The sequence below is a fragment of the Meleagris gallopavo genome, chromosome 9 (assembly GCF_905368555.1).
Source record: "Meleagris gallopavo chromosome 9, MGAL_WU_HG_1.1, whole genome shotgun sequence".
Taxonomy (NCBI): domain Eukaryota; kingdom Metazoa; phylum Chordata; class Aves; order Galliformes; family Phasianidae; genus Meleagris; species Meleagris gallopavo.
In genome coordinates this window covers 13,981,589-14,008,807 of record NC_139412.1, presented here as the reverse complement: position 1 = coordinate 14,008,807, position 27,219 = coordinate 13,981,589, and the positions used below count along the sequence as shown (strand labels likewise).

Here is a 27,219-nt window from a genome sequence, read left to right as displayed (position 1 = left end):
GTAGACAGCAGCAGTTCTGTTTCAGCCTGATGCTAGCTAACCCAGTGAGAATTCCAGGTGCCTTTGGAATGCCTTCATACTTCCTTACAGAAGGTCAATCTAAACACTGTTCACATTTGGAAGAAACCTAAATTTGATATTCAGGCTCTGAATTTACATATTTCTCTCTAGACACTGTATCTCCTGTGCATCCATGGCAAGACATGAATCTGTTCCAAGTCCCATCCTCCTTGTCACTAACTGGCACGTGCTGCCTATCCTATGGGGACACTGAAAGAAGCACTGACACAGCTAAGGAAAAGGCATCTTTCATGAAACTTTTTGAGATAGTTCATATAAAAATACAATCAAATCCTGACGTCTACATAGAGTTATTCAGGGATCTGCCATCCACAGAAGTACCAGGAAGAATAAAATTCACCTAATTCCATAAGCCTGAGCCCAGTGATAATTGACCAATAAGCAAGTCACCACTCCCTTCTGCAGCATGGTCCCTGCCATAGAAAGGTTGACCCATGTTTTTACCAAGCACAGAAATAAGTCTCAGGGCATTTTCATTGTCTTGGTCATGCAGGTACAGGAATACATCTAAAAGGCAATGCTGCCCTCTGTTATGTCTTCAGCTACTACCACGTGGCTGCACATGCATAACCAGCTACTCCCATCTCAGTACCAGGCATTGAATCAGCTTCAATCAAATGAGATGGAAAGCAGAGCAGCTTTCTCCAAGCACCTGAGCACCCTGTATTCCTCGCGAGCTTTAGACAATTGGACAAGGTACTCTGCATTCACTAAGGGCAAACTAATCTACTGTAAGTTATTGTAATTATTTCTAACCTTCATCCACTGCTTTTTCACTACATATATCAGATAATAAGATTTAAATAAAAATCAATATATTCACTTTGTCATTTGTATTAGTAGCATCCAATTTCAAGGATTAAAACCAGATGAAACCAACTGCATTGTTTGTTTAGAAGATAGACTGTGTTTTGCTTTACCTTTATTTTATATAAATATTTATTTATTTATTTAATTTGGTGTGTTATCTTTTTGCTGAATTTAGTACAGAAATTTCAAGGCAATCATAAGAATGTAATCATTCTGTATGAAACTGTATGATAAATACTTCTGAAAATGGAAATGTACTAAGAAAGTATTATCTTCAGATGCCCATTTTCCAAAAATATGTGATAGAATTAACAGGAAGTAAAGATTATTCCATACTCATACAAGGCATGACTCCAATGCTGGTAATCCCACTGACGACCGGCAATGCTAGTAATCAGATGTAGCTCTACAAACTCTTTTGTTGTGCTCGGTAGGAGTACTTACATGGGCAAATACTGCTGGCATAGTAGGTATAGGTGGGAGCATCGGGGCTTCTCGGATTCAAAGGTTTATTATTAACAAAACACTCATTTGTTTTCACCCCACAAAGTAGTTTCAACTGAACAATCACACCACTAGTTGGAGAAAGGCATACATGCGATAAAGGAGAATGAAAAAGCTCGCTGACGTGCTGATATATAGCTGATAAGAAAAACAAAAAGCCACTTGAAAAAAAAAGCCCACACAGATGAGTTTTAGTTGAAGCCAGAAGCTGCATCTGGTCTCTCTTTTCTCTCCAAACGTCAAGAAGATGTTTCCAACGATGCTGAAGATATTTCCAATTCTAGCCACCCTTGCAGGTAAGAATACCAAACTGATTGAAATAACGCTGAAGTAAAAGAACTTGCTGCAGTAAGACAGCAGGTGACCCTGACTGGCAAACTAGGAGAACATTCAGGACTTATTTCTAGATGTAATGAAGATCATGGCTACACTGATGTGTCATTTTGTGGAAATCAGCAGGCTGACCCCTAACTGGTAATAATTTTTTGCTCAAGAACGGAATTTTAGCTTTGGTAAATTAATGCTTTGCTTTAGAGCTGAGAAGAGGCAAAGGGCTTGCACACACAACGCTTGGGTCCTCCGTGGTTGGCTTTCTCACATTCGCCTTTTGTCTCCCCTTCACAATATGCTGAGAAATGATGCCTTGCATCCACCCCATTTAAAACTTTTTGGGGGATGCTTAACTTAAGCATGCAAATAGTCCTTTGGAATTCCATGAAATGGAATCCAGAAACTATATGGTACACTAAAGATAATATTTTATTACTGTTTCAAAGACAATGTATTGGGCTAAGCTCTATTTTTAATATATGCAGAGGTGGACATTTTAAATCTAATGCTCCATGGAGATGAACAGCCTCCAATTTCACTTAAAAAATTGGAAGTTAGTGTCCACGTTTTCTTTTCAAGATGAAATTATCTATTTGGAAGCCAAATAAATATTTTAAATGGTTGCTCCTGGTGTTTCAGTGCTATTGCTCTCACATACAAGCCCCACAGATTTTTGCCTTAAAAATGAAGAGAAATTCAGCACTAGTACAAATACTTTGCCAGACAATGTGCTCTAATTTCAAGGGTTTGGATTTAAGACTAACACTGTGGCTGTAGCAAGAGAAATTACTGACAGAGCTTCTGTGGCAGTCAGGAAAAAATCAGCAATCTGGTATTTGCTTTGTTAACATTAAGAACTGCATGGATCTGCAATTAAAGTGAATGATTCTCAATTAACAGCAGCCACTTTTCTTTAACAAGGAAATACTCTCACAGTAATGTTGAGTAAAAGACACAGACCAACTATTTTTAACAATAAGTTATGCCCTGCTCTCACTTGCCTTTTGTAATGTGTAACTTCTTATTCACACCCTTTTTTCATTGCAATCAAAAGGCCTGTATGTATGAAATGGGATTATAAATTTGAAACAGTGGATTAAACATAAAGACAAATTCTCATTCTGTGATGTAGAACAGGCTGAGCAGGTCCAGTTCGCTCCATTTTCAGTTAAAAGCACCATCTTAGAATTAGTAGTGGCGTTTAGCAACCTTGCTGGACAAAGAAAGTTTTATTGGTTTTGGCCTTATTTATTTACTAGAACTAAGCAAACTGTATGTGTTTATTCAAAACATGCAGCTTTATGGAAGCTGGAATCACTTAAGATTCCACTTAAGATTATCATTTCTGCTAACTTGTCCTGGAAAATATCCAGTCTCTGTAGCACTCTTGATTCCAGAATCAGAGTGATAAAGGCAGATGACTGGAAAATTGAAGTTTTGAGTAGAATGCCATTGTGTGGAAAGACAACAGCTCTTTTACAATGAAGAACAGAAAATAAATGCATGTAACTGCAAGTATTATTGTGGCAAAAAGCCATTATCTTCTCTTTGACTCCAGTTGTTAAAGCCAAGATCAATGAGTTGAGACATCTAAAATAATACTGTATGGCTTTCATATTAGGTTATAGTAAGGATTAAGGTATTGTGAACTCACATAACAAGAAGGACTTGTAGATAGCACTGGGATCCCCTCCTTCTCCAAGGCAGGATCCACTCTGATTTAAATCAGTCTGCAACCACTCCTGTGAGGCTGTCTTCGTATATAACGTAAATGTCACTGCAGTTTAAGCCTGCTAGTTTTCCTCCTAGTCACCGCTGCCATGGAAAGTAGATTACTGACTTCTTCTTTCCAGTGAACTTTTAACACTTGATCCAGCAAACAAGGAAATCAGACCCGAAGAGTTCAGACTCTAGGTTGAGGTAGGCTTGTATATTGCAGGAGCTGATGAATCTGTGATATTTACATGGTTAAAAATGAAAAAAAACCTCCTTTCTTACACTGTCTTTTTCTCATATGGGTGATAATTTGAGTAAAATATTTTTTTGATGTTGTTGAAGGTTCTGCTTAAACTCTCAGAAGCAGCACCCTAACATAAAATGCACAGATATTCCATTAAGAGAAGGTTGTTTTCTATGTTTTGCCTTTATCACTGGCACATACAATATGCCTACACAAAAATTAGCCAACATGAATTTCTCACCTTGCCCACTGTACCAGGAAAAGCACCAAAGACATATATTTTCCACCATGTCCAGAACAGATTCTCCTTTAGAATCTCTTGACAGTAGCTCTTAAAACTGGACTCAGCCATCTAGCAAAGACCTAACATTCAGACTTCAATTTTAACTGACAGCTCTAGCTTTGTTGCCATATGTCACCATTTCTAATAACTTGAACAGAGGACAGAAACAGATAAATACTGTAGAACACCACTCCGTTCCTGTCATTAACACAGCTCTATAGCCTAGACTGATGAGAACATTACAGAAAAGAGTTCATCAATTATGTTTGGTCCTTTTCTGTTTAGAGAATGACAGAAAGGGTTGATCAGGTTATCAGAGAATTTCTCACAACTCATATGATAAAAACATTTCCAGAAAGCTCAGTTTGAAATTTGCAATGTGAATATATTGGAAAACAAAGGGTTTCTGCAAGGAAGCCGTAAGAAATCTAAACAAAAGCAAAGGAGGTTGTGGTGAGGTGGACGTCAGTCTATTATCCCCAGCAACAGCGATAGGTCAAGATATAATGGCCTTAATTTACACCAGGGGAGGTTTAGGCTAGATATTAGGAAAAAATTCTTCTCAGAAAGAGTGGTGATTCATTGGAACAGGCTGCCCAGGGGGGTGGTAGAGTCACCTTCTCTGGAGGTGATCAAGAAGAGGACTGATGTGGCACTGAGGATGTGATTAGTGGGCATGTGAGGATGGGTTGCTGGTTGGACTAGATGATCTTTGTGGTCTTTTCCAACTTCAATGATTCTATGATTCAAAGGAAATAGCAAAAGGCAAATAGAGGAAAGCTGCTGGGCTTCAGCCTGGGGGAACCCAACAGTGCCACCGAGTTGGAGTCAGTGTAAGAATACAAGAAGAAGGTAGCAGACAGTGAGCCATGGATAAACATCAGATATCTGAGGAATAAGCGCAAAAAAAGAAGGCAAGGAAGGTGTACAGGAGGCCTAGGGACAGCTGTGAACAAGAGCGTCAGGTTCAGGAGAGCCCTGAGTGTAGGGAGGCTGACAGTGAGAAGACAAGTCTGTGCAGGTGGGAGCAAGCCTGCTTTGTGCTTTGCCAGAACAATATTTGTTTGACGGGGGCTTGCTATCACTGACATATGCCCAGCAAGCCCAAGGGGAGCTGTACTAAAAGCAGAGTGACAAACACTTCCAGGTTCCTTTGGCAGAGCAGGGCCCAGGCTGCCCCATTGCTCTCTGCTCATGTGCTCACTGCCCACAGGCCACGTCCACGGAGTTGTGGTAACCGTTCCTGAGAAGACGGTGAATGTCAAGAGCGGCGGGAACGCAACCCTTCTCTGCACCTACACGAGTTCTCAGCCGCTGGGAAACTTCTTCATTCAGTGGAGCTTTTACAGCGCCAAAGAGAGCCAACTGCACACCGTAAGACATTTATTTATCACTAATATTTCTTAAAAAGTTCTTAAAAAATTATTACATTTTGTTCTGTTACCTTCACTGAAGACCCAGGAGGCAGGTAACATCCATGTTCCTGCATTTAAGATTGAGCTGCAATGAAATTTAGGAGATGCACCAAGTCAGCCTCAGCTCCCAGCTCCTTCTGGCTGCTGAGCTCCTGCCAAAACTTATGAGAAGGTGCCAGAGGGACTCGATTGTTGGACGCCTTTCTCCAAGCCACACAGTCAGTGTGATGGGGAGCCAAGTCCAGGTGTCCAACAATCACACAAGCGCTCCTGCCCTGGGCCAGCTCCCTTTTCTCTTGTCTGGCAGATATTTCCTTCTATTGTGAGGGCTGTTTTCCTAGTGAGACGCCCTTGCCTATGACAACATGTTCCCCAACCAAGGGTCAGATACAAGCTCCTGGCTCAGCCACCACTGCCACTGCCAGGCAGCTCTGCATGGAGTGGTGCCAAACAACAGACTATTTGTGCAAAGCAAGCGGTCATAGCTTGGCTGGATTCCACAGGAATTTGTGCTAGCAGGAAATCTGCCGCATCAAGCTTGTGTTAGTGTTCTGCAGCATCCCACAAGTATCACTGTGGTAGCAGAACAAACATGGATCAAAGGTTCCTGCACTGCCTGAGGCCCTGAAAGGCAGCAGAGCTGAAAAGTGCTTCCCTCTACAGTAGGAGGAAGTGTCAGTGTGGAGACAGCACCAGAACAGTGAGGGACACTGTGAACTAGACAGGTTCAAGCTTAAACCACTGCTCAAGCCTCCCATGTGGCTGTGAAGGCCTTGTAGAGCAACCTGGTCTGCCTGGAAGGAACCAGTGATGGGGTGTGTGACTTCCTATACGCCACAACAGTGCCCAGAGTTCAAGAGCTATGACTAAGTCCAATGTTTTGTTGGGAAATGAATCCATGAATCTCACTCACAACATAGCATGCCTAAGAAGGTGCTGAGTTCTCAGCAAGAGTTTCCCTTATAGGCAGAAATGCCTATAGAAGTGCTACTGCATCCTTGAATACCGTGACTTTCCCCATTCTGTTGTGTCAGGCTTGTGTGTTTTAGACAATTCCTTTTTTTTTTTTCCACTGTACTTATCTTATTGCTAACATTTTCTTACTAAAATTTCAGTCCTGTTTGGTGTTAACACCTGACAGTTGATATAAGTTGACTTAGAAGACTGGCACAGTCCACATTGATGATATTCCTGTTATGTTTAAAAGTTTCTTAATAATACTATGTTGGGAGATTTGCCACCACTGACAGTTACAACTTCTATTCAGTTTATCAATCACAGCAGAATAAGACTGCATGTAATTTGCAGAATGTACAGTACTGAACAGCAATAGCAATTTAATGTAAGACAACTGCTTACCCTCCTGAAGAACATCATAGCCAAAGATAAAGACTGTATCAGAGATAAGTACAAGCAGTGAGCCCATCCCAAATTCTGACTCTAGCTAAATGCCAGACAGATGCATTCACACGTTCCCTGACTAATTGTATGAATAGCTGTTACTCATCATTAGCTTTTTTCAAGTCAGAACTGTTTTCTTAAATAAAGAATTATTCATGAGCATAATATGTTGGCTTTATCATATATCCATAATATATGGGCTCCATCAGAAGAGGGGTGGCCAGGGACAGGGAGGTGATTGTCCCCCTCTGCTGTTGTGAGGCCCCATCTGGAGTACTGTGTCCAAGTGTGGAGCCCCCAGTACAAGAAAGACAGGGAGCTGTTGGAAAGGGTCCAGAGGAGAGCCACAAAGATGATCAGGGGACTGGAGCACCTCCTCTATGATGACAGGCTGAGGGAGCTGGGCTTCAGCTGGAGAAAAGAAGGCTGCAGAGTGACCTCATTGAAGCATTTCAATATCTAAAGGGAGCCTATAAACAGGAGGGGAATGAACTGTATGAAAGAGTTGATAACTGTAGGATGAGGGGAAATGGTTTTAAGTTGAGGGAGGGGAGATTTAGGTTGGATGTCAGGAGGAAATTCTTTACAGAGAGAGTGGTGAGGTGCTGGAACAGCTGCCCAGAGAGGTTGTAGATGCCCCGTCCCTGGAGGTGTTCAAGGCCAGATTGGATGGGGCCCTGGGCAGCCTGGTCTGGTATTAAATGGGGAGGTTGGTGGCCCTGCATGTGGCAGGGGGGTTGGAGATTCATGATTCTTGAGGTCCCTTCCAACCCTGGCCATTCTGTGATTCTGTGATGAGATGGTGGTAGCTTCGTTCCCCAAGTAAGTTGTATAATATATTATAATTTTGACTCAATACATTGCATCATAAACTTTAGTCACCTGTTTAGGAGTGTATGTTCAGGGAAGTACAGCACCAAGGTAGGATTGAGCTCATATTCTCCAGAATCAGCTCAAGTCTTTGTGTTTACTTGCACTGAATTTTCTTTATTGCAAGACAAAAAACAAAATACACTTTCTGGTCACAATGGAGAAAAAAAAGCACGTTGTAGCTCAAAGTGTTTCAGAGGGAGCATAGAAGACAGTGTCAAGAGAACCAGGAGGGTAAAACTACTTGTAAACTATGGCCAACAATGAGAAAATATCCCCTGAGGAATGTAATCGTAAAATACTGTGGGTGATTCAGAAAACGCTCAACAAGAGTTAACTGATGTGAGGCTACTGTTGGGGAAACCTTGTGGGTCAGTCTCTGTAGTGCTCCCAGTTTTGGCAGCTCCCGCTGAAAACATTGGAAAGGCTGTGCCTATAAGGGCTTAAGAATCACTACTGGGAAAAACGACACCTGTTTTTCTCCCTGTTTGAAACGAATTTCATGGTAAGTTCACTTTTGCAATGCAGTACATGCACACTGGTAACAGATGATTTGCGTTTTTGTTAAATAAAGTCAATACAATGGAAAGGCAATGGGTTAGTGGCTAAGACCATTCTCCAAGAAGACAGAGGCAAACCACCCATTACCTGCAGTGCCCATTCTCAACTCATACGCTCAGCAAGATACCCAGAAAGCCCCTCACTGCCCAGGGCCCGCTGATGTGCCTGAAGGGTGCAGGTATGTGCAGAGTCACAGGACTGGGGTGCTGCTCACTTCACAATGCTTTGAGCAACCTGCTCAGCCCTTTGGTCATATCTTTTTACAAGAACATGGTAATTCCTTTGCATTTGGAACTTATTCTCAGGGAAATTCATCATGTTATTACAAACACTGGTAAGAAAGTATTGTGACTGTATTGTGGAGTATATTCAATTAGGGAAATTAAAAAACAATCTCTATTTCTTCAAACCTGGCTTTGCTCTGGCTGCTTAGTATGCAGCTGAAGTTAAATTTCATGGTTTGTTTCAAGCAGGAAATATATGCACGACAATAGAGAGATTGCCAGCTTTGCCTTACATTGTTTAAAGAATACTAAAATGTAAGATAAAAATATATTCAGTATGCTGATGTGCTGACAAAAACATGCTGGCACTATAGTTTACTAATTACCAGAATAGTAACTTGCATTTTAAGTCAGATTATAATAATAATTAAGATTATTAAAAAATCTCAGCAATAAATGCACACTTCCTTACAAATAGCATCCGTTTTTCCCTGAAAAGTTCGTTGAAAATTCTGCTCGCATTAAAAACTGGCCATTTTTCAACAACATAAAAATGGATAACATTTCCATTTTTTACAGATGAGAATTTCTGCCAAATATTTTAAAGATATAAAACTTACATATTTTCAAAAAACAACAACAGAAAATACTCCTTAATCCACCTCCTACAATTCTAAATATTCCCAACATCTTACTAAACGTTAGCTGTCTTGATGACTCCATTATTCACATGGCTGGTATAAACAGAATTAATGGGGGAGAGGCATTTTTCATAAGAAATACAAGGAAAAGAAATCTTCATTCCTATAAATAATGTTTATTTACATAATTGGGAATATGACTATTTCTACAGTGGCAGCACGTAATAGAAGAAAGTCTGATGAATGCTAGGATTATGGCAAATTTATGTCATTTAGATGCTTTTGACTTGTAACGTCAATGAAGGTGAGCCATAGAGCCTTCGATTTTAGGACACAATAAGTACCAAGCCCACAGGTATTCTTTTTAAAAGGAATGTTAGTATTTAACACTGCCATGTTATAGATTTTGCAGTGTGCTGAGATATGTAAACTCAAGTACAGTTCTGTCTCGAATGAGAGGAGTAATGTCAGTGTCAGGACTGGTACCAGTGTTAATTTAATGCAGGAGACTATTCAGCAGCAGACATTACCTTGCTTGAAGACAAGACAATGCTGCTCATTAGTTCACAGACCTGGTGCTTCCCAGCACTTGCTCTACAAAGCTGGCTGGTGTGCTTTGCTGTTTGTTGTGGTGTCTGCACATCCTGCTCCCTTTGCCCACCTTACATGATGCTGGCACAGGTGCTCAGCAGTTAAAAGCTGTGGCAGTTACACGTGAGAGGATGAGATACCGCAAACAGACAGTATGGTGAGAAGGGAGGCAGCAAGCAGGGGAATAGCAGGTGTTCACTGTGCTGGTTTTAAGACTGCAGCTATATTTAGTGTGTGCATAGAAATCTTTTTGCTCATTGGAGCCTAATTCTGCTGAGAAGTTTTTCCAGTGAAGAAACTAAATAATGTAAATATCAACTAATGGAAAATAGGATGCCACGTGAATTTTTAACTTCTTTCTCTTGCCATTTACACCTTAGCAATATGTCTTTTTAATAATGAATTTAATTAAATAAGAATACCCAGCCAAGGCTCTTGAGCTTTCCAAACACTGAACTCTCCCTACCTGACCTGTGGACAACCTGAAGCAAAAGCTCCTTGTTCTGCTCACCTAGGGTAACAGTGTACACCACAGCCTGGCCTGCTTCCTGCGGTAGGGTCTCAGCTCCTGCTAATGTCTGCATCTGTGTTTCATGTTATGCTCTGAGTCATTTGGCTGGCCTCGGTGTAAAGCAGCTAAATAAATGTTTGAAAGACTGAGACTTCTGTTGACTTTGCAAAGGCGAGGCTGCAGCCTTGCAAACCTAAATATAACTCCTGAACCCAACCTGCTCACACCTTGAACTTCCAGCCCAGGCCACCCACCCGGTCAAAGTGGAATTATCACAGATATGTGGCTGCCCAAGCTATGCCCACTGCAGTAGTACTGATGGAAATGTTAGGTTCGCTAGAGCAGTAAAAGAAATGAAAGACTGTTATTTGTAAGAGGCACAGCTTCAGTTAATTGTGAAAAGGGGAACAAAGACCCCTTGTCAGTGCCGGTGTCAGAGCAGTCAGAGCAGTTCCCTGTGTGTCACTGGCATCACCGTGACTGCCTGCGGCTCTCCCTGGTGCTGGGGTGAATGAACTGATCCACTGAAGCAGGCAACAGAACAACACGGAAAGTGGAAACAAGTGGAAAATGATCAGGTTGCAATCCATTTGTTTGGAGCAAATATTAGAACTTCAGTCTTAGTTTGCCCAGTTTTAGGTAAAACTCAGAAATAGGATGATGATGCATCCCAATCTGCTACTGAGGGCACCTTGCCCTTATGAGTGGCACCACTGCCTTCTGGGAGCTGTGCAACAAAGCTGAGGAAGTGTGGGATAGATGAGTGGACAGTGAGGTGGGTTGAGAACTGGCTGACTGGCAGAGCGCAGAGGGTCGTCGTTGGTGGTGCAGAGTCTGGCTGGAGACCTGTAACCAGTGGTGTCCCCCAGAGGTCTGTGCTGGGTCCAGTCTTGTTCAACATCTTCATCAATGACCTTGATGAGGGGATAGTGGCCACCCTCAGCAAGTTTGCTGATGATACGAAGTTGGGAGGATTGGCTGACACGCCTGAAGGCTGTGCTGCCATTCAGCGAGACCTGGACAGGCTGGAGAGCTGGGCACTAAGAAACCGGATGAGGTTCAACAAAAACAAGTGTAGGGTCTTACACCTAGGGAGGAATAATTGCATGCACCAATACAGGCTGGGGGATGAGCTGCTGGAGAGGAGCTCTGCAGAGAGGGACCTGGGCGTCCTGGTGGACGACAGGTTGGCCATGAGCCAGCAGTGTGCCCTGGTGGCCAAAAAGGCCAATGGCATTCTGGGGTGCATTAAGAAGAGCATGTCCAGCAGGTCGAGGGAGGTGATCCTCCCCCTCTACTCTGCCCTGGTAAGGCCTCATCTGGAGTACTGTGTCCAGTTCTGGGCTCCCCAGTACAACAAAGACAGGGATCTCTTGGAAAGAGTCCAGCGGAGAGCCACAAAGATGGTGAAGGGCCTGGAGCATCTCCCCTATGAAGAAAGGCTAAGTGAACTGGGTCTGTTTAGCCTTGAGAAAAGAAGACTGAGAGGGGACCTGATCCAGGTTTATAAATATCTGAGGTGTGGCGGCCATAGTGGTGAGGCCAGTCTCTTTTCAGTGGTACGTGGAGACAGGATGAGGGGAAACGGACATCAGCTGCAGCATAGGAAGTTTTGCACGAATGTGCGTAAGAACTTCTTCACGGTGAGGTGACGGAGCACTGGAACAGGCTGCCCAGGGAGGTTGTGGAGTCTCCTTCTCTGGAGATATTCAAGTCTCGCCTGGACGCCTACCTGTGCGACCTGGTGTAGGGAACCTGCTTTGGCAGGGGGATTGGTCTCGATGATCTCTAGAGGTCCCTTCCAACCCCTACAATTCTGTGATTCTGTGATTCTGTGATTCTGTGCAGAAACCAGGTGCTTGCGCTTTGGGGGAACACTTACAGTCTCATTTAACTCTCAGACCAGCCCATTTTTGCTCAAATGCAGCCTTCCCCGTGTCATGGTATTCTGAGTATGGATGAAAAATCAATCAGTCAATGTCAAAAGATGGTGTATGTGACAGATGCGCGGGGAAGATGTAGCTGGAGATACAAGGTAAGAAAAAAAATCCCCACAATCTTAAGAAAAAAAAAATATCTAAACAGCTTCTGCTACATTAACACTGCTATAAAAACTTGTAATCATGCTCTATATTTAAATCCAAAAACTAGCACATGACTGAGATGAGTTGTATCAGACACACCATTCCGAATTCTTAACTCACGCTATGTTTTATTGCATTTTCCTCTATCAGAATTTTTTGGATTCTTTTTCCTCTGGCTATTCTAGGTGGCTGAATTTGTACGCGATCCTTCAGGAATATTCTATCCAAAGCATATCTTACTGGCATGTCCACATGGGTTGAATGTGAGCAAGTCTGAATAGCCCAAATTTGGAGGTAGATATTTATATAGCAAAAATAAATGTTCATCCTAGATCCCCTTTCTAGAAAGTAACATCTTGAAAAATAATGTACAGAGAGGAACACAAAGCTGCCTGCTGATGTGGCTTCATCCCAGCCACTGGCTGGCCATCTCACAGCCTTAATCCAATCCAAATCCTTTGACTGAGTGGGATTCCTGTCTCACAGGGTACAACCCAAAGTAAATTGAGGTCTTAATAACTGCCGAAGAGCAGTTACACCAAATGCACCATGAAAGCATGTTTGCGCCTGATACACTGTAGGAATTTCTCACTAATAGTTCAGCCACAAGAATGATACTGCGAGAACACAAAGGAGATGATCCCCAAGAGTATTTTGTGCCAATTAAAGCTGCTCAGTGATCAATTCTTTTAAGGCTTCTGACTTCATTCCTTTACTCTTCTGCCAATGTACAACTGCAGCAAGCGGCATCTAGTCATCTTTAATTACTCAAGCAAAATTCCCAATAATATAGGGCAGAATATCCCTGCTGCAGAAGGGCAATATCAGTTTCAATACAAATATGTAAAAAGAAGCTGTGGATGAGAAAAGGCATTTGGGGCCAGACTTAGTCACATGACATATGTCAAAGAAACCAACGTACGCACGTGGGGATTTGCTTTCTTATCTGCCAAGTTCAGAATCTGAGCCTTGGGCTTTAATTAACACTTTGAGTGTGCAGCATTTGCTCTCTAATTAGATGGTAAGATGCTTGAGGAAGTGCTGAACACATTTTTTTCCCATGTTGTTATTTTATAAATTCTGTCTGTACTCAGAATTCAGGAAGATGGTGGTATCTAACTGGTAAAGTTGTTAATATCTCCCTCTGCATTTATTGATAAGAAAGGGTTCAACGGTTCTTTATATGGTTGCTTGAGAAACCTCCAAACAGAAAATGATGACGTAATGATAGGGCCTGAATGCTTCTGAATGCCTGAGCTTCACAGCTCTCTAGGCAAGGACTGTGAATCAGAATGAGACGCTGAATACACCAGGCAAAAGAAACGTCATTAGACAGGATGCGAGAGCTTTGTATCTGCTGGTGGGAGAAAGCAAGAAGGGGCTGGAGTGGGGGAAGATAGATATTAGAATGGACGTCATGTCCTCAGACTGCTTCACAGTCAGGAAATCAAGGCTACTGTGGAGATTAAGTGGGACATTTTGTAATGCATCTTCAGCTGGACCTCTTTTTACAGATTTGACATCCAGATGTACTAGACAAAACAGCAATGTGATGTGAAGGCACTAGCAGATGGGGAGGTGGGAGGAATATTGCACTGGAAATTGTGAATTAGTCCATCCAAAGATATTTGAAAGACATATTTACGCTATTCTAGTACCTGTTTGTCCAGCCCCAGGAAGAGAGAGGAAGCAGATGGAGGTGTGTTTTTTCTCATTTACTGCCTGATTTTTCACACATGCCCTCCACTCCCCATGGAGTAAGATTGTTCTATGGGAGTTGTATAAAGAAAACCTAGAGGTGGGTTCCTTGTTCTCTGCCAAACATCTGGCAGCTTTTGAAAAGCTGCAACTCAGCATCAGCATTGCCAGTTGCTTCCGCTTTAGGCAAGTACTTTCTTCACCATCACACAAGAGGAGGAACAGCCTTCCCACAGCTTAGGATAAAGTAAAAGAAAATAATATATGAGTTCAGACACCAGATCCTTCTGCATTTGGGACACAAATTATCTTGTCTCTAGCACCTGGAGAGCATGAACGCTACCATGATTTTCTTCCCAACTAACATGATCATTTCCACTTCCCTGTTCTTTCTGTAATCCATATTCCCCAAACACAAATAGTTCATCTGCTTTGCAAATCTATGAGCCTGAATCCATCTCCTGGATGTATCAGAGAAATGCAAAGTAACTGCCATTGCCTTAGAAATCCAGGCAGAGTGGATGCTGATGTTAGGCAAAGCCTTGCCCACAACAAGTTTTACAGAACAAACTGCAATCCTTTGTAAGATCAAGGAGACTTTCCCAACTGCTCAGCTGTTTTGCAGAAATGGGAGTTTCATACTGTGGAGTTATTAGAGACAACAATTTTAGGAGTGATAATCTTGGCTCTTTTCTTTTTTTTTTTTTGGTGTCAGTTCTTTGATTAGTCATCCCAGGCAGCTGTTCCCATGAAATGTGAAAAGGCATCATTATATAAAAACTTGCATGAGCAAGCTAGCTGGTAATTGGAAGTAAGAACCATTGCTACAGCCTCAATATTGTTTTTACTCTGGTGAAGACTCTCGTCTTCACTAGAGCTGCTCATTATTTGCTTAAGAACAAAAAGTGCTCATTTTTTTTCAAAGAATACTGAAGATTTCCTTAATATATATATATATATAGTTTTTACATTCAAGATGCTGGACTTTAAGTATACTTATTACACCATTACAAAAGGTCTCCAGCAAAAGACTATCATTGACTATACTGACACTTTTCACATACACACTCTTCAGGAACATTTTAGGTACAATGGAAAGAAATGTTGATGAGATGTGTGTTTGTCAGAAGGGACATCAGTTGTTAAAAAAAGAAAAAAGAAAAACAAAAGTCTTCTGTATCTTCAACAGAAAACAAGTTTTTGACTTTTGAAATGAAATAGATACATTTTAAAGAGTTTTTTATTGCAGCTTTTTGAGAAGCACAAACATAAGCTTTTAAACAACACTATAAAAACTTTTGATACAAGGTTTTGAAATGCCCATTTTGAGTTTGAAATGGGCTATGCATTCACAGCCAATTAACTGAAGCATGTTCCTCTCAAATGAAATTTCCTGTGTACACAATCCGACCTTACCTCTGGGACAAGATATACACTCAGTAATTAATCACAACATTACTCAGCCTTTTTGGTGTTTACCACCTTCCTTCAAGCAATAGACTCCAGGGCTATTAAGATAAGCATCATATAGGAGCAGATGAATCGAGAATAGGCAGGAGCCTGCAGGGGAACTGAGTGCATTTCCTTATGCAGTTTAACTATGCTTATATTCATAGTTTAAGAAAATCCTAAAACAGAAAGATTTGGTTTAAACCCATGAAGAAAACAAATATTCTCTGCTGTACGGATACTTGCTTCAGACTTAACAGTGTACACAAAATATTTTCTCTGCATGCATTCAGAAAAGAAGACCACACAGGATTAATTTTGCAGCATATTATATAAGGGCTTAGATATGTAATTCACCCTGACTTCAGATGAAGCAAACCGCACTCACTCAGCACTTGCTTCTCTGATGTTTACTGGCATGCCCTGACTGCATTTGAGGCTCACAGTGCCAGTCCTGTTTAGCAGAAACATGTGCTGTAGCTGAGCTGGCATGCAACAGGCAGTTTCTGTTACTGTTTACTCTCACATAAATCCCAATCACTCTAAGGGAGACTGAAGAGAATTTAGCCCCTTTTTCAGTAGAAAAGCCCTTTGCAATGAGAGAGTGGGCCTGCCTCTCCTCTCAAGCTGCTGCAAGTCACACAATACTTAAAATTTAAGCCATTTTACAGCTTAGTTTCACAGTAGTGTGAAGCTGCTGGAAGCTCCTTCCCCTACACTGCTGAAAAGGACATCACATCATTGATTGAGAGGAGATGCAAATCCATCATAACTGAGATTTATGGAGTTTAACAGAAGCTTAACATTAGAAGTTGCAGTTCTCGTAATTTCAAACTCGTGAATCAGACAGTGTTCAATACTCGGTTGCAACCTGTATTAGGATAAACAGGAAGAGAGAAGTGTGGCCAATAGCTTTTTTAAATTACAGGTAGATCTGTTTCCTGATGAGTGATTTGTTTAAAGCAAACTCCTAATTTTGAACTGCCCCTCTTTCTTAAATACTAGGGTGTTCATCCAGACTTCAATTCTGCATTCGATATTGGCAAAGCGTAACATTAGTTTTACTAAGAGATCATCTTGCATGCAAGAAATGGCAATTGGAGATTTTTTCCAGCAGTTTTGCAGACTTTCTAACCTAGTCTGTGCTGTGCTAGCATTAGAACTCTTATCCTTCCACCCTGCAACACCACTTCCCCACATTTTGCTAGTGCACACAGTAGTTTAGCTTTGGTATTCAGAGGCCTGCATCAATTGTACCTGGTGTTTACAATTCAGTGGTTGGAAAAGATCAACTCTTGTTGGAAAGTGAACCAAACTGCATGTGAGATGGGGCCAAACTGTAGTACTGAGGCTGTTGGTCCTATGCAGTCTGGGTTTTGACCTTCATTTGAAAACTTTATCACTGCATACACCAGCCATGTTCTGGCAGTTTTAGGGTGTAGCTTGCCTTAAGCTAATAAAGGTTTCCAGATAACATTGCTTAAAGATTTCAGTCAACACTTTATCGGGGTGGATAAATAGAATTAAGAGTAAGTATTCTTAATTCAAAATGCAATCAGTTGATCTGCAAAGTAAAGCAAATTACACTTCTTGACTGCGGATTTACAGTGTCCCTACTGGCAGGAAGTTTTGACAAAAAAGAACTTTGATACCACTCAATTGGGGATGATATTTTACACCAGTTTGTGAAGCTTTTTCCAACAAGTTTTTTCCAACTATTTCCATGATAAACATATTGTCAGTCCAACTTTAACAAATACATTTACACTGCTGATTTTGGAATACTGTCAGCAGGACAAATGTTAGATCTATTTGAGTACCAAGCTGTAATTCTGTGTGATTACCACTTACCGTTGTGAGAAAATGGCTGAGTGTCCTTGAAACATTCAATTTGCCTAGACAATGGAGTTTGTGCACTAGGGAGTACATGGCTTATCCTAAGTGCTATCACTTATATATAATACTACTACTGACATCTGAGAAAAAAACAATTAATTCCACGGTTCCAAGCTCTGTTCTTTCAGACCTCAGTTTCACAGACAAATTCATCAGGAGATTGTGCACGTACTCCTTGAGTACTATTATTTTTACTCTAGAGCAAATGAGGTATCATGGCTTGAGGCCCAAGGCTCAAAATATCAGTCTCCACAAGGAACACTACCTCTCTTTCAGTCAACAGATGTGGTCTTCCAAGCTTACAAATCCAATTCTATTCCCACAGCACTGTTAAGTACAATTAATGCTACTGAAGACTGTGAAATCAGTCAACATTAAAGAGCAAATTATAGTTAGGGAGGAAAAGTAGCATTCCTTAGAGGCACTTTACTGTGCCTACAACTCTGCAGAGGTTTCCTACTGGTTAGTAGAAGGGGAAATTCTTGATCTCAAATAGGTATCACTTTAAGCACTAAGCCACCAGCTATTCTTGACTTCCATCTATGGTATAAACTCAAAAAAAAACAACAGGATAGGTCATGATAGTGGCTCCGACCCTGATTACACAGACAAGAACAGCATGGTTGCTCTAATAGCACCTGTGGTTATTCTTTTGGTGTTCTTGTACTGCATTTTTACTGCTTTCAGATTTACTGCAAACAGATCAGGCATCTTGTTTGCTTAGATCTATGCTGTGTGAATTCAGTTCTCTGTTTGCTAGCTTTTGTATTTGGAAAGCTCTGTAGCCACTTTTTGCAATGACGGGTCCATTCCTGTCATAATCTTCTACAAAGCTGCTTATTAACAATGTCACAAATGATCACTGCTTTAATTAGTGCCACTATTAATTATGCCTAACATTGCATTTTTACAGCTTTGTCATACGATGATCAATTATCTCACCTTTGTTCCTGCAAACATACAATCTGTGACTTAAATATGAACAGAAAATCAGCTACTGTCCATTTACATGACTAAAATAACCCCTGTTCTGAAAAGCTTGCTCCATAAAAAACATTAGAAATATATAATCAAATGTACCATGTTTTCATCTCTTTCTCTGAGGGTGCAAGAATGGGGGTCACCTTGCTTGACTCAATGAGAAATCAACCACTGTCCTGTTACGAGTAGCAAAGGGACAGTAAAATCTCTTGTTATTAAACTAACACAGCTTGTTTTGTACCACAGATCTACTATTATTCAGAAGGACAGTCTTATTCCTATGGAGAATTTAAGGACAGGATCACAGCTTCAACAAGTCCAGGGAACGCATCAATAACGATCTCCAACATGCAGCCCTCAGACACTGGTTCGTACACCTGTGAAGTTTTCAGCCCCCAGGATGATGCTGGACAGAGCCAAAAATCAGTGATTGTCAACGTGCTGGGTAAGTAACTTTCCTCTGTGCTGCTGTGTTGTACTTTTCCTGCCTTTTTACAAGAATTGAGCTCACGTCACAGCAGCAGGGGGAATAACAGAGAAGTGATAAACAAGGCCCATGATGCAGAAAAAGGACTCATTTACGTATTGACGCAGTTTTGCTCTGAGGCTTTGGAGGCAGAGAGAGCTTGTGGTGCCATCTAGCTTCCAGACAAAGCAGATCTCGTCTGATCCCACTCACAGCTGTGCTTACTTGGCCTACAGTAAAATCTCATTCTCCACAAGGGGCCTTTATATTCATCCTCCCCAAAAGCTACCTGAACACGTAGCTGGAACTACCCAACTTCACTAGATTTTTGATGTTGGAAAAGAAGGGATACTGTTTCATTAAAATAAGAAGCCCTTCTAGCCGTAAGTGACAACTACCCTGGGAAGCCATTGCTTTCAGCATAAACCAAGCCCAGCAAAGACCAGCACTGACTGAGGTCTAATGGCTGTGAGGACCTGTGTGAATGTGGGACAGGCAGCAGGACAGCCCAAGGGTTCTACTCCACCCTATCCTCCAGAAGCTCTAGAAGCTCAGTATTGAATGGAAATACGATTAAATCTATTTTGAATTGAAGAAAACAGCAGTTCAGCTGTGAGCAGGCTGCACAGAAGATGGAAAAAGAAGTGGAATGAGGTATTTTCCTTCCTAGTAAGAGAAAAGTTTGCCCTAACCCCATCTAACCATTGCTTTTGTACTAAGAATTCATACCTGATTGCAGTTACAAATCATAGCTGTATGCAACCAAACTCAATATGATTTACCTATCTGTATGGATAAGACAAAAACAAGTGTAAATCCAATCTCTGACAGTCACATTTTCAAAGTACAATTACTTACCCTCATCTAAAACTCCCCAAAGAGTAAATCTCAGAACAATTAATTAAGAAACCATACTATTCACATAAAAATTCATTTATGCACATAAAATTTCACTATGTTCATTGCTTGTGTAGTTCCACTGATGTCACTCTAAAGAACTACAATGGCACATCTACATGTAGGAAATGAAAAATTATAGCTCTAAGTAAAAATATATCTTTTGTGTATAAAGTGAGAAAACAGTATCTATTTGGATACTGTTTTCTATATATATATTATTTTTTTTTTCCCTAAAGTTATTTCCTCCAAACCTCAAGACACTGAAGTATCAGGCTTGACCCTCTCCTTTTAGATAGAAAAGCTCTTGTGGCCCTACAGGAAATGATGCTATGTGGCAGAAAATTATACATGATGAATAGTGACTGACTCATCGTAAGTAGTTGATAATTTTCATCACCTCCATAATACAACTTAGCATGTAAAAGGAAGACTAGATAATAGTACTAGGCTACGTATATATATTTAGTATGTTTAGTATTAGTCAAATCTTTATAGATCTCTTGGCTAGATCTATAAACAAGCCTATGCTCTCAGGTGGAAATCTGTAACTGGGGTTCAGTTCTTTACTGCAGCAGCACAAGAACAGTCTCATTGTGGAAACCGCAGCCTTGGCTGTATACTCATGTGTCATTCTCATGGTTGTTTTACAGTCAAACCCTCAAAGCCTTTCTGCAAAATAGAAGGAACGCCTGAAAAAGGCCATCTAATCTACCTCTTATGCAAGTGTGACCAAGGATTGCCTCACCCCACCTACCGCTGGTACAAAGTAGATGAGAACACCCTCACGCTGGTGACTGAACACTTCAGTACGTAACTACAGGACTACCACACTGTTCAAGAGCAGTTTCATAGTACCGGCTAGGACTTCACACATTTTGTATCATATCGGATAGTGAAACATACCTTCTCTTCTGATGCTCAATACTACGGATTCCTATTTTTACTTACTCAAATTGACCGAAAGCTGTCACAAAGACCTAATTTTTTTGTTCTCTACTTTTTTTCCTATTTGTTTTAATAAAAAATGTGGCATGTTGAAGTGTCATCTATACCATTACACCGAAGTGTTAAAATGGGAAAAATATTTCTACCATTACATCTCTCTTCCCTTGAAAGTCTGAATGAACATACATTCAAAATAAGTCAAATTGTCAATCAGTTGCTAAGAACTCAATCCTGAAAGTCTTCAGTACTCATTATCTTTTCATTTATGAAATTATACTGGCAATATTATCTATTTACAGAGTATTACAGATGTATTTACACAGTAGGGACATACTTCTCACATTCTAATACACTCCTGCAGAATCTAGTGTAGTAATTTTCAAGGAAGCTATAAGTTTTTGATTTAAAGACTATTAACGAATGAATGAAGGAATAATATTTTCCACTTCTTAACAGTTCTTAGAATTACCAGCTATAGATATACATTTGCCTCTAAAGTATATGAATGGCAATCTGTACCTGTTCTCTTTCATCACAGATCCAGACACTGGTATTCTGTACATTGGCAATCTCACTACCTTTGAAACAGGACATTACCGATGCATAGCCAGCAACATCATGGGGAACAGTACTTGTGAACTCGACCTAACTTCAATGCGTAAGTGAAAGTAATCCCTCATACAATGTACATATATTAAATATACTGCAAAAAAAATGCTTTAATATCCTTAAAATGAAGATTTTTGGCAATATGAATAGCGTGGGCATTGGAGACCAATGGTCAGCCACATTTGTGTGTAGATTTTTCATGTAACCAGTAACAGTAAATTAGTAAATTTATGTTGTATAAATAATCATGAGATATGTCCCCAAAATGGGTGCTCAATCATTCAGGGCTCTATAAAATGAAAATGGGTCAGACTAGCAGCTGCACTGGAGACAGAAGGTTTTTAGGGTTCACAGACAATCAGAGCATGCATTTTGTATCTCAACTGAATAACAGTGATAAAGACAACCTCCATTTCAGAATTTGTTTGAAAAGACTGAAGAGCAAAGACTTTCCAACTACTGCCAAGGTTAACAGCTCAATACATTTCTTACCCAATCATAAGTATGGGGTTTTCTGGGGGTAAGGAGCTAACTATCAAGAAGAAAGGCAGTGGAGACCATAAAAGCACAGTTATCTCTTTCCTAGAGCGTCTTTGGTCTCCTCAAAAAACATTTTAGTCTTTAGCCTGCCAGACTGAGTGCCTTATTTCTGCTATAGGCTCCTCCACTAAATTTCTATAGGATTTTGCTGTAAAATTCAAGTAATCTATCTTTTTAAAATTTTCTTCTCCCTTCCCCCAGATTCTGATGGTAATATTGTTGCTGGAGCATTAATTGGAGCAATTCTGGCAGCTGTTATCATTTGTGCTATCGTCTGGGTCTTAACCAAGAAGGCAAAGAAAAAGAAGTCATCAAGTAATGAAATGCAGTAAGAATTTGCTTGCTTGATTTTAAAACAGTTATTTCTGTAAAGTACTGTTGATATACCAGAGCTAAGATAAAATGTAAATATTGTAAACATTTATAGAGAAGTAATAATACAATGCTTGGGAAAACTTCCAAAGTGAGATGTGTGTGCGTGTGTGTGTGTGTGTGTGTGTGTGTGTGTGACTTCTAAACTGTTGCTCTTGTAACACAGGTTACCATTACCTTCTTTCTTGTTTACATGCAGTTACCATATAGCAGTTCCTAAAATAATTATTTAGATGTTTTTAAACAAGTTGGAAAATTTGGAAAAATTTGGAAAAATGATGTTTAAAATGCAAAAGTTAATGGTGATTGTTAATAGTGGGTGGATGAAATAATAAAAAAGGAATAGCAACTAAGGGTTTCCTCTGCAAACTAACTGACTGACTACTAGACATAAGTATGGGCTATGGGACACATGCTTTAGATGCCATAAGGAGATACTCAAATGGAAGCAGACACAAAGGTTTAGGAACAGAATGGAGCACAGAATGTCCATTTTGATCCTGCCCTGGAGCTGATTTTTCCTGTGCTTTGGTCACTCGTTTGTCCCTTAAATTGCCAAATCTTCAAGATAAAGATAATTTCATATGCTATACGAGTTGTATTTAGCCTCATGATGTTAAATGCTAAACACACAGCAGAGCCTGAAAAGATTGTCATCTGGACACTGCCCTGTAGCAGAGGTCTCAGACTTCCTGAGGAGATTGTTGCTAACCCAGACCAGTGGCCAATTACTCACTCATGTACATCATTTCTGCTTTGAACTGAAGCTGCTTTAACATATAGGTTTGTGCTTGGATTCTACTCTATCTCACTGTGTGGAATTAATCCACTCGTATCTAATGTTTTTTACATGTGAAAGTACTTAAATATTGAAAGTTGTATTGTTTTGATGAGATGAATGGAATTCATTTGTTACTAAAACTATTTTTCTAGATGTCAGTCTCTTCATAGCTTTTTTCTGATCACACCCTATTTTTATCCATTTTAATGGAACCCCAGATCTGCATGCAATTTCCCTGAAAGCTCACATTAACCAGTATGTTTTGCTATCCTTTCTCAGACACTGCCCAGCAGCATTCAGTTTCTTATTCTCCTTTCATGACCTGGCAGTTAAACACACAAAAAATTATTTTTTTTTCCTAATAGTATAACTGTTAAAATTAGTGATGCAGACCACTAGAACTGTCAGTCTTTGCAGTGATTTTATAGTTTCTCAGGTGCTCTCATGAAAGAGTAATAATAATATGGGAGCTACTGTTAAGATGAAAAAGCTACAAAGATTCATTCTTTCAAAAGACTCTAGTGTAGGCACGACCTCAACATATAAAATCACAATCCTCCTCCTGTCTTCCTGCAGAGTAATGGCTCAGAAACAATCCAACGCAGAGTATGCTCAGGTACCTAGTGAAGAAAATATACCTGCAACCACAGTTCTACCAAGCAATGTGACAAATGAGCAACCTAGTGCTGATGAAGCAGCAGCATCTGAAACACCAGAAATTGATGAGAAGCACGAAATGCAACAAGAAGAAACAGCCTGAAGTTCATTTTAATACAGTTTTCCTCATTGGCTTTGGATCACATTATTAAAAGAAACAACAACAAAAAACGTCACTAAATTAACATAGCACTGTAACTAAACTCATTTGTATTATGAACCACTGGACTGGAGATTGAAAAGGATGGTACAGACATACTTCATGAATAGATTTGGCCTTTAAAGTTAACCACATTTAACTTATTATCTAGTTAAACATGAATGTAATTATGAAAAGGCTACCATCTGCAATCATCGAATCTAGTTTGCAAAGCTAATCAGAAAATGGTCACAATCTTTGGAGAATTAAGAACTTCCCAGTCAACTAAAAGGAAAGCTGTGTGTGTCCATACAGTTGTGAATCACAACAGCCTTCTCCACACAGCGTTTCCTGTGCACTGAGATCCACCATCATGGCCATTACATTGCTGTGTTTAAAAGATCTGGTTTTGTACTTCAGAAGTACAATCAAGCTTCATCAGAATGCAAAAACAGATTTAAAGACTTGAACCACTGAAATCTTCTAAGTCTGAATTCCACCTGAAGTTTAAAAAAAAAAAATAAAAAAAAAATCAGGGAAACTTTTACTGTGTTACCAAACATGGGGTACTACTACGTTAGCAATGACCTTCTGACTTTAAGGTTCCCAAGACATCAGTGTTCTTGAGTTATGCTTTTCAGCAGTTCTGATTTTCAGTTTAATGGAGTTAGCAATTGGGTATCCACTTCAGACCTCAGCTGACTTTTCCAGACAATGAGAGCTGGAAACTCAGATCCTTTATCAAATCTAGGCACACAGAGTAGCAGATTCCCCATCAAAAGCAGATGTATCCGCTTTCAAACCTCAGAAATGAATACTGCCAGCTATAAACACATCAGCTTCCTTTGCCTGATATGCCTTAACAACAAAGTCATGCTACGACTCTTCTGATCTCTTTAGCCCAGTATAACTTTGTCCATTTTCTGTAGGTAAAAGCTTTAGGAGGAATGGTAAATAGTGCATCCACAAGGACAGACAACAGCAAAGTGGTGAGCTCCCTCTTGGAAAAAACAGTTGATCCATAAACACTGACCATGAGACACTTGTCTAGCGATGCAGAAAACCTCCTCTCTCTGGGCCCACATTTTAAAGATGATCAATCTTGTTCACTTCTTCTAAAGGGCAAAGCAACCTGTTTTCAGAAGAGCTGGAGGACAAAGGGATTCCGGTTCAGGTCTGTTCAAGGAAAGACACTCAGACTCAGCAGCTCTCTTATGTTCTACATGAGGCAGATACTCCTTGAAATAAGGAGACGCTGCTTTCAGTCTTGTGCACTGCAGAGAAACGTATCTGACTGAGGGATCTGCTGGGTTTGGGAATTTGTCTCATATAGGATCTACTACTCATAAATACTTTGGTGACTGTTCCTAGCCTGTAACTATTAGTTAGATGCCTCATTCATCTTTCAAATAGATGATATAAAGATACAAGTATGCTAAAATTTTCCAGTTCAGTTGCTACAGCTAAGTACCTTCACCAACATGTGAGGATTCAGGTTGAATCACAGAACATAACCGTATTCATTGTTCTTTCCACAAAGTTTTGTAGCTTTCAAGATATATGCGTTCCAGCCTTTAGCCTCATTCTAGAGGATGAAAGCACAACATTCTGGTAACACTGTTTTGGCTAAGAACTGCTCCTGATATAACATACAGCAAACCCTTACTCACACCAACACTGCCTCATTCTATAAGCAGATGTATACCCTCATTTCTCTCCAAAATGCCCAGCCTAAGTCACAACCTGTATATATGCTGCTTCTTAATCAGGCACATCTTTTATTAAATCTCGGATTTTACTATGCAAAATCTGCAAACTCTAACCATGCAATCAGCTTTAGAGGCTTAATTAGTATTTTTTAGATTCACACCCGAATAGTTCCATAGGCATACAACAACCTGTCACTGAGCATGATCAGTAACAGCAAGAGTGCCATTTGGGTGCCATTTCTTACCAATAATGATGCTTAATGAGATAATTCTAATGAATGATTGGTCCAAGGAAGCCCAATACTTGGCTGACGCTGGCATTAATTGTAAATAGCTTTTTCTCAGATGCTCAAAGGCCTTTTTCTACTCTTGCCTTTCATGGACAAATATACACAACTCTCTTCATAGTTGTGCTAGTTCTAAAGTAATCTCCTGCATTGTGTCACTTATATTTTTCTTACTGTAATATTTGTATAAATTTCAGGTCTCCATGATACCAATGTGATTGTAAGGGGAAAAGGGGGGAAACATATTATGTGGTCATTATCATCAGTTTTCCTCATCTCATCTCTACACGTTTCTCTGCATTTATTCTTCATAACTCACCTGAGTACACCAGGAGCTTATTCTGGTGACTCTGTATTAGCTGTACAATGTAATTACAGAGTTCCTAGACTACCACATTTGCTAAAAAGTAGAACTTGCTCAAGTTATATTAATGCTTTATATAAAACAAAGGACGCAAGTTCTTGATAAACAACCCCTCCCTTACTTCTACCCAGCAGATTGCAATAATTAAAGAACAACAAAACAAAAACCCAAAGAAACAAACGGAAAAAAGCAGAACTGATTGCTGGGGTTGAGGAAAATAACAAATACATTTGTTTGGGGTTTCCTAATACAGAAATGTTTCTGTAAGCTTTCTTGCAGATATTTGTCCTCATTATGAAGTTTTTCTTGTGTAAAATAATAAAGAACAGGGCATTGTCTGTAGCTTTCCAGTGATGCTTTTGGCAAAGCTCAAGCCAAATTAGATACTGATGCATGGCATGTAGCTTAAAAACCCTGCAGAGCTATGCAGAATGCAGCCTTTCACAATTTGCCTTGGATGTTCCAAAAGTCTTTCCTGCATACATCATTTATCTCCTCCTGAGGGAGCAAGGATCATTACCATGGAAAGCAATTATTAAGTCAGCATTTGAGCCATCATCATCCAGGGATGTTGATTTACAAAGCTACAGAACTGAGGCAGTTTTAGCTGTTTTTCTTTATTTCTTTTTTATACGAAGATCAAGGATCAATACAGAACTGTATCTTCAGCTTTTCTCAATTCAAGTTTTCAGCAGCATCTGCATAATATGTAAGAAACAACATTTACTCAGTCAAGTTTCTGATTCCAACAAGGCCTGCAGAGCCAAAGGTTACTGTAAAGGCAAGCTTATGCCACTGCTCACACCTGGTATTCTCAATGAAATTTAACCTGCATTTTTCTTTCTAGGATAGAGTACGTAATTGGTAAAGATATCTGTTTAGTTATAAATTTCTGTCTTGCTCGTCAAAATAAAGTGCATTAACTTAATTCCTATCAGTTAGACTGTAGAAACTGTCACCTTCTGCTTCAGCAGTTCCTTGCAGCTGAAAAAAAAACAAAACAACCCATTCTATCTCCATACTGTCAAAGAGATGGCAGGCTTTCAGCTGACTTGCTCATTTTGTCCCATGCACAAACGCTATTTTAGAAAATATTGGTTTTGTTACACAAGTTTAATAAAGTTTTATAACATCAAAGATTGCTCTTTAAGACAGTGTCT

General features: G+C 40.1%; 1 protein-coding gene across 2 annotated transcripts; it reads left to right on the top strand.

Moving 5' to 3' along the window:
- Positions 1-199: 199 nt before the first annotated feature.
- VSIG1 (V-set and immunoglobulin domain containing 1) lies at positions 200-27,196 on the top strand. Of its 2 annotated transcripts, XM_010715380.4 has the most exons (9): positions 200-777; positions 1,442-1,691; positions 5,182-5,342; positions 12,110-12,217; positions 18,537-18,735; positions 20,307-20,462; positions 21,140-21,259; positions 21,952-22,078; positions 23,480-27,196. In XM_010715380.4, the coding sequence occupies exons 2-9, from the start codon at positions 1,643-1,645 to the stop codon at positions 23,661-23,663; spliced, it is 1,104 nt and encodes a 367-aa protein (XP_010713682.1). In that variant the 5' UTR covers positions 200-777; positions 1,442-1,642; the 3' UTR covers positions 23,664-27,196. The 2 variants fall into 2 exon arrangements, with proteins under 2 accessions (XP_010713682.1, XP_085086534.1); XM_085230408.1 differs by lacking the exon at positions 12,110-12,217 and having other exon boundaries at positions 204-777.
- Positions 27,197-27,219: the final 23 nt, after the last annotated feature.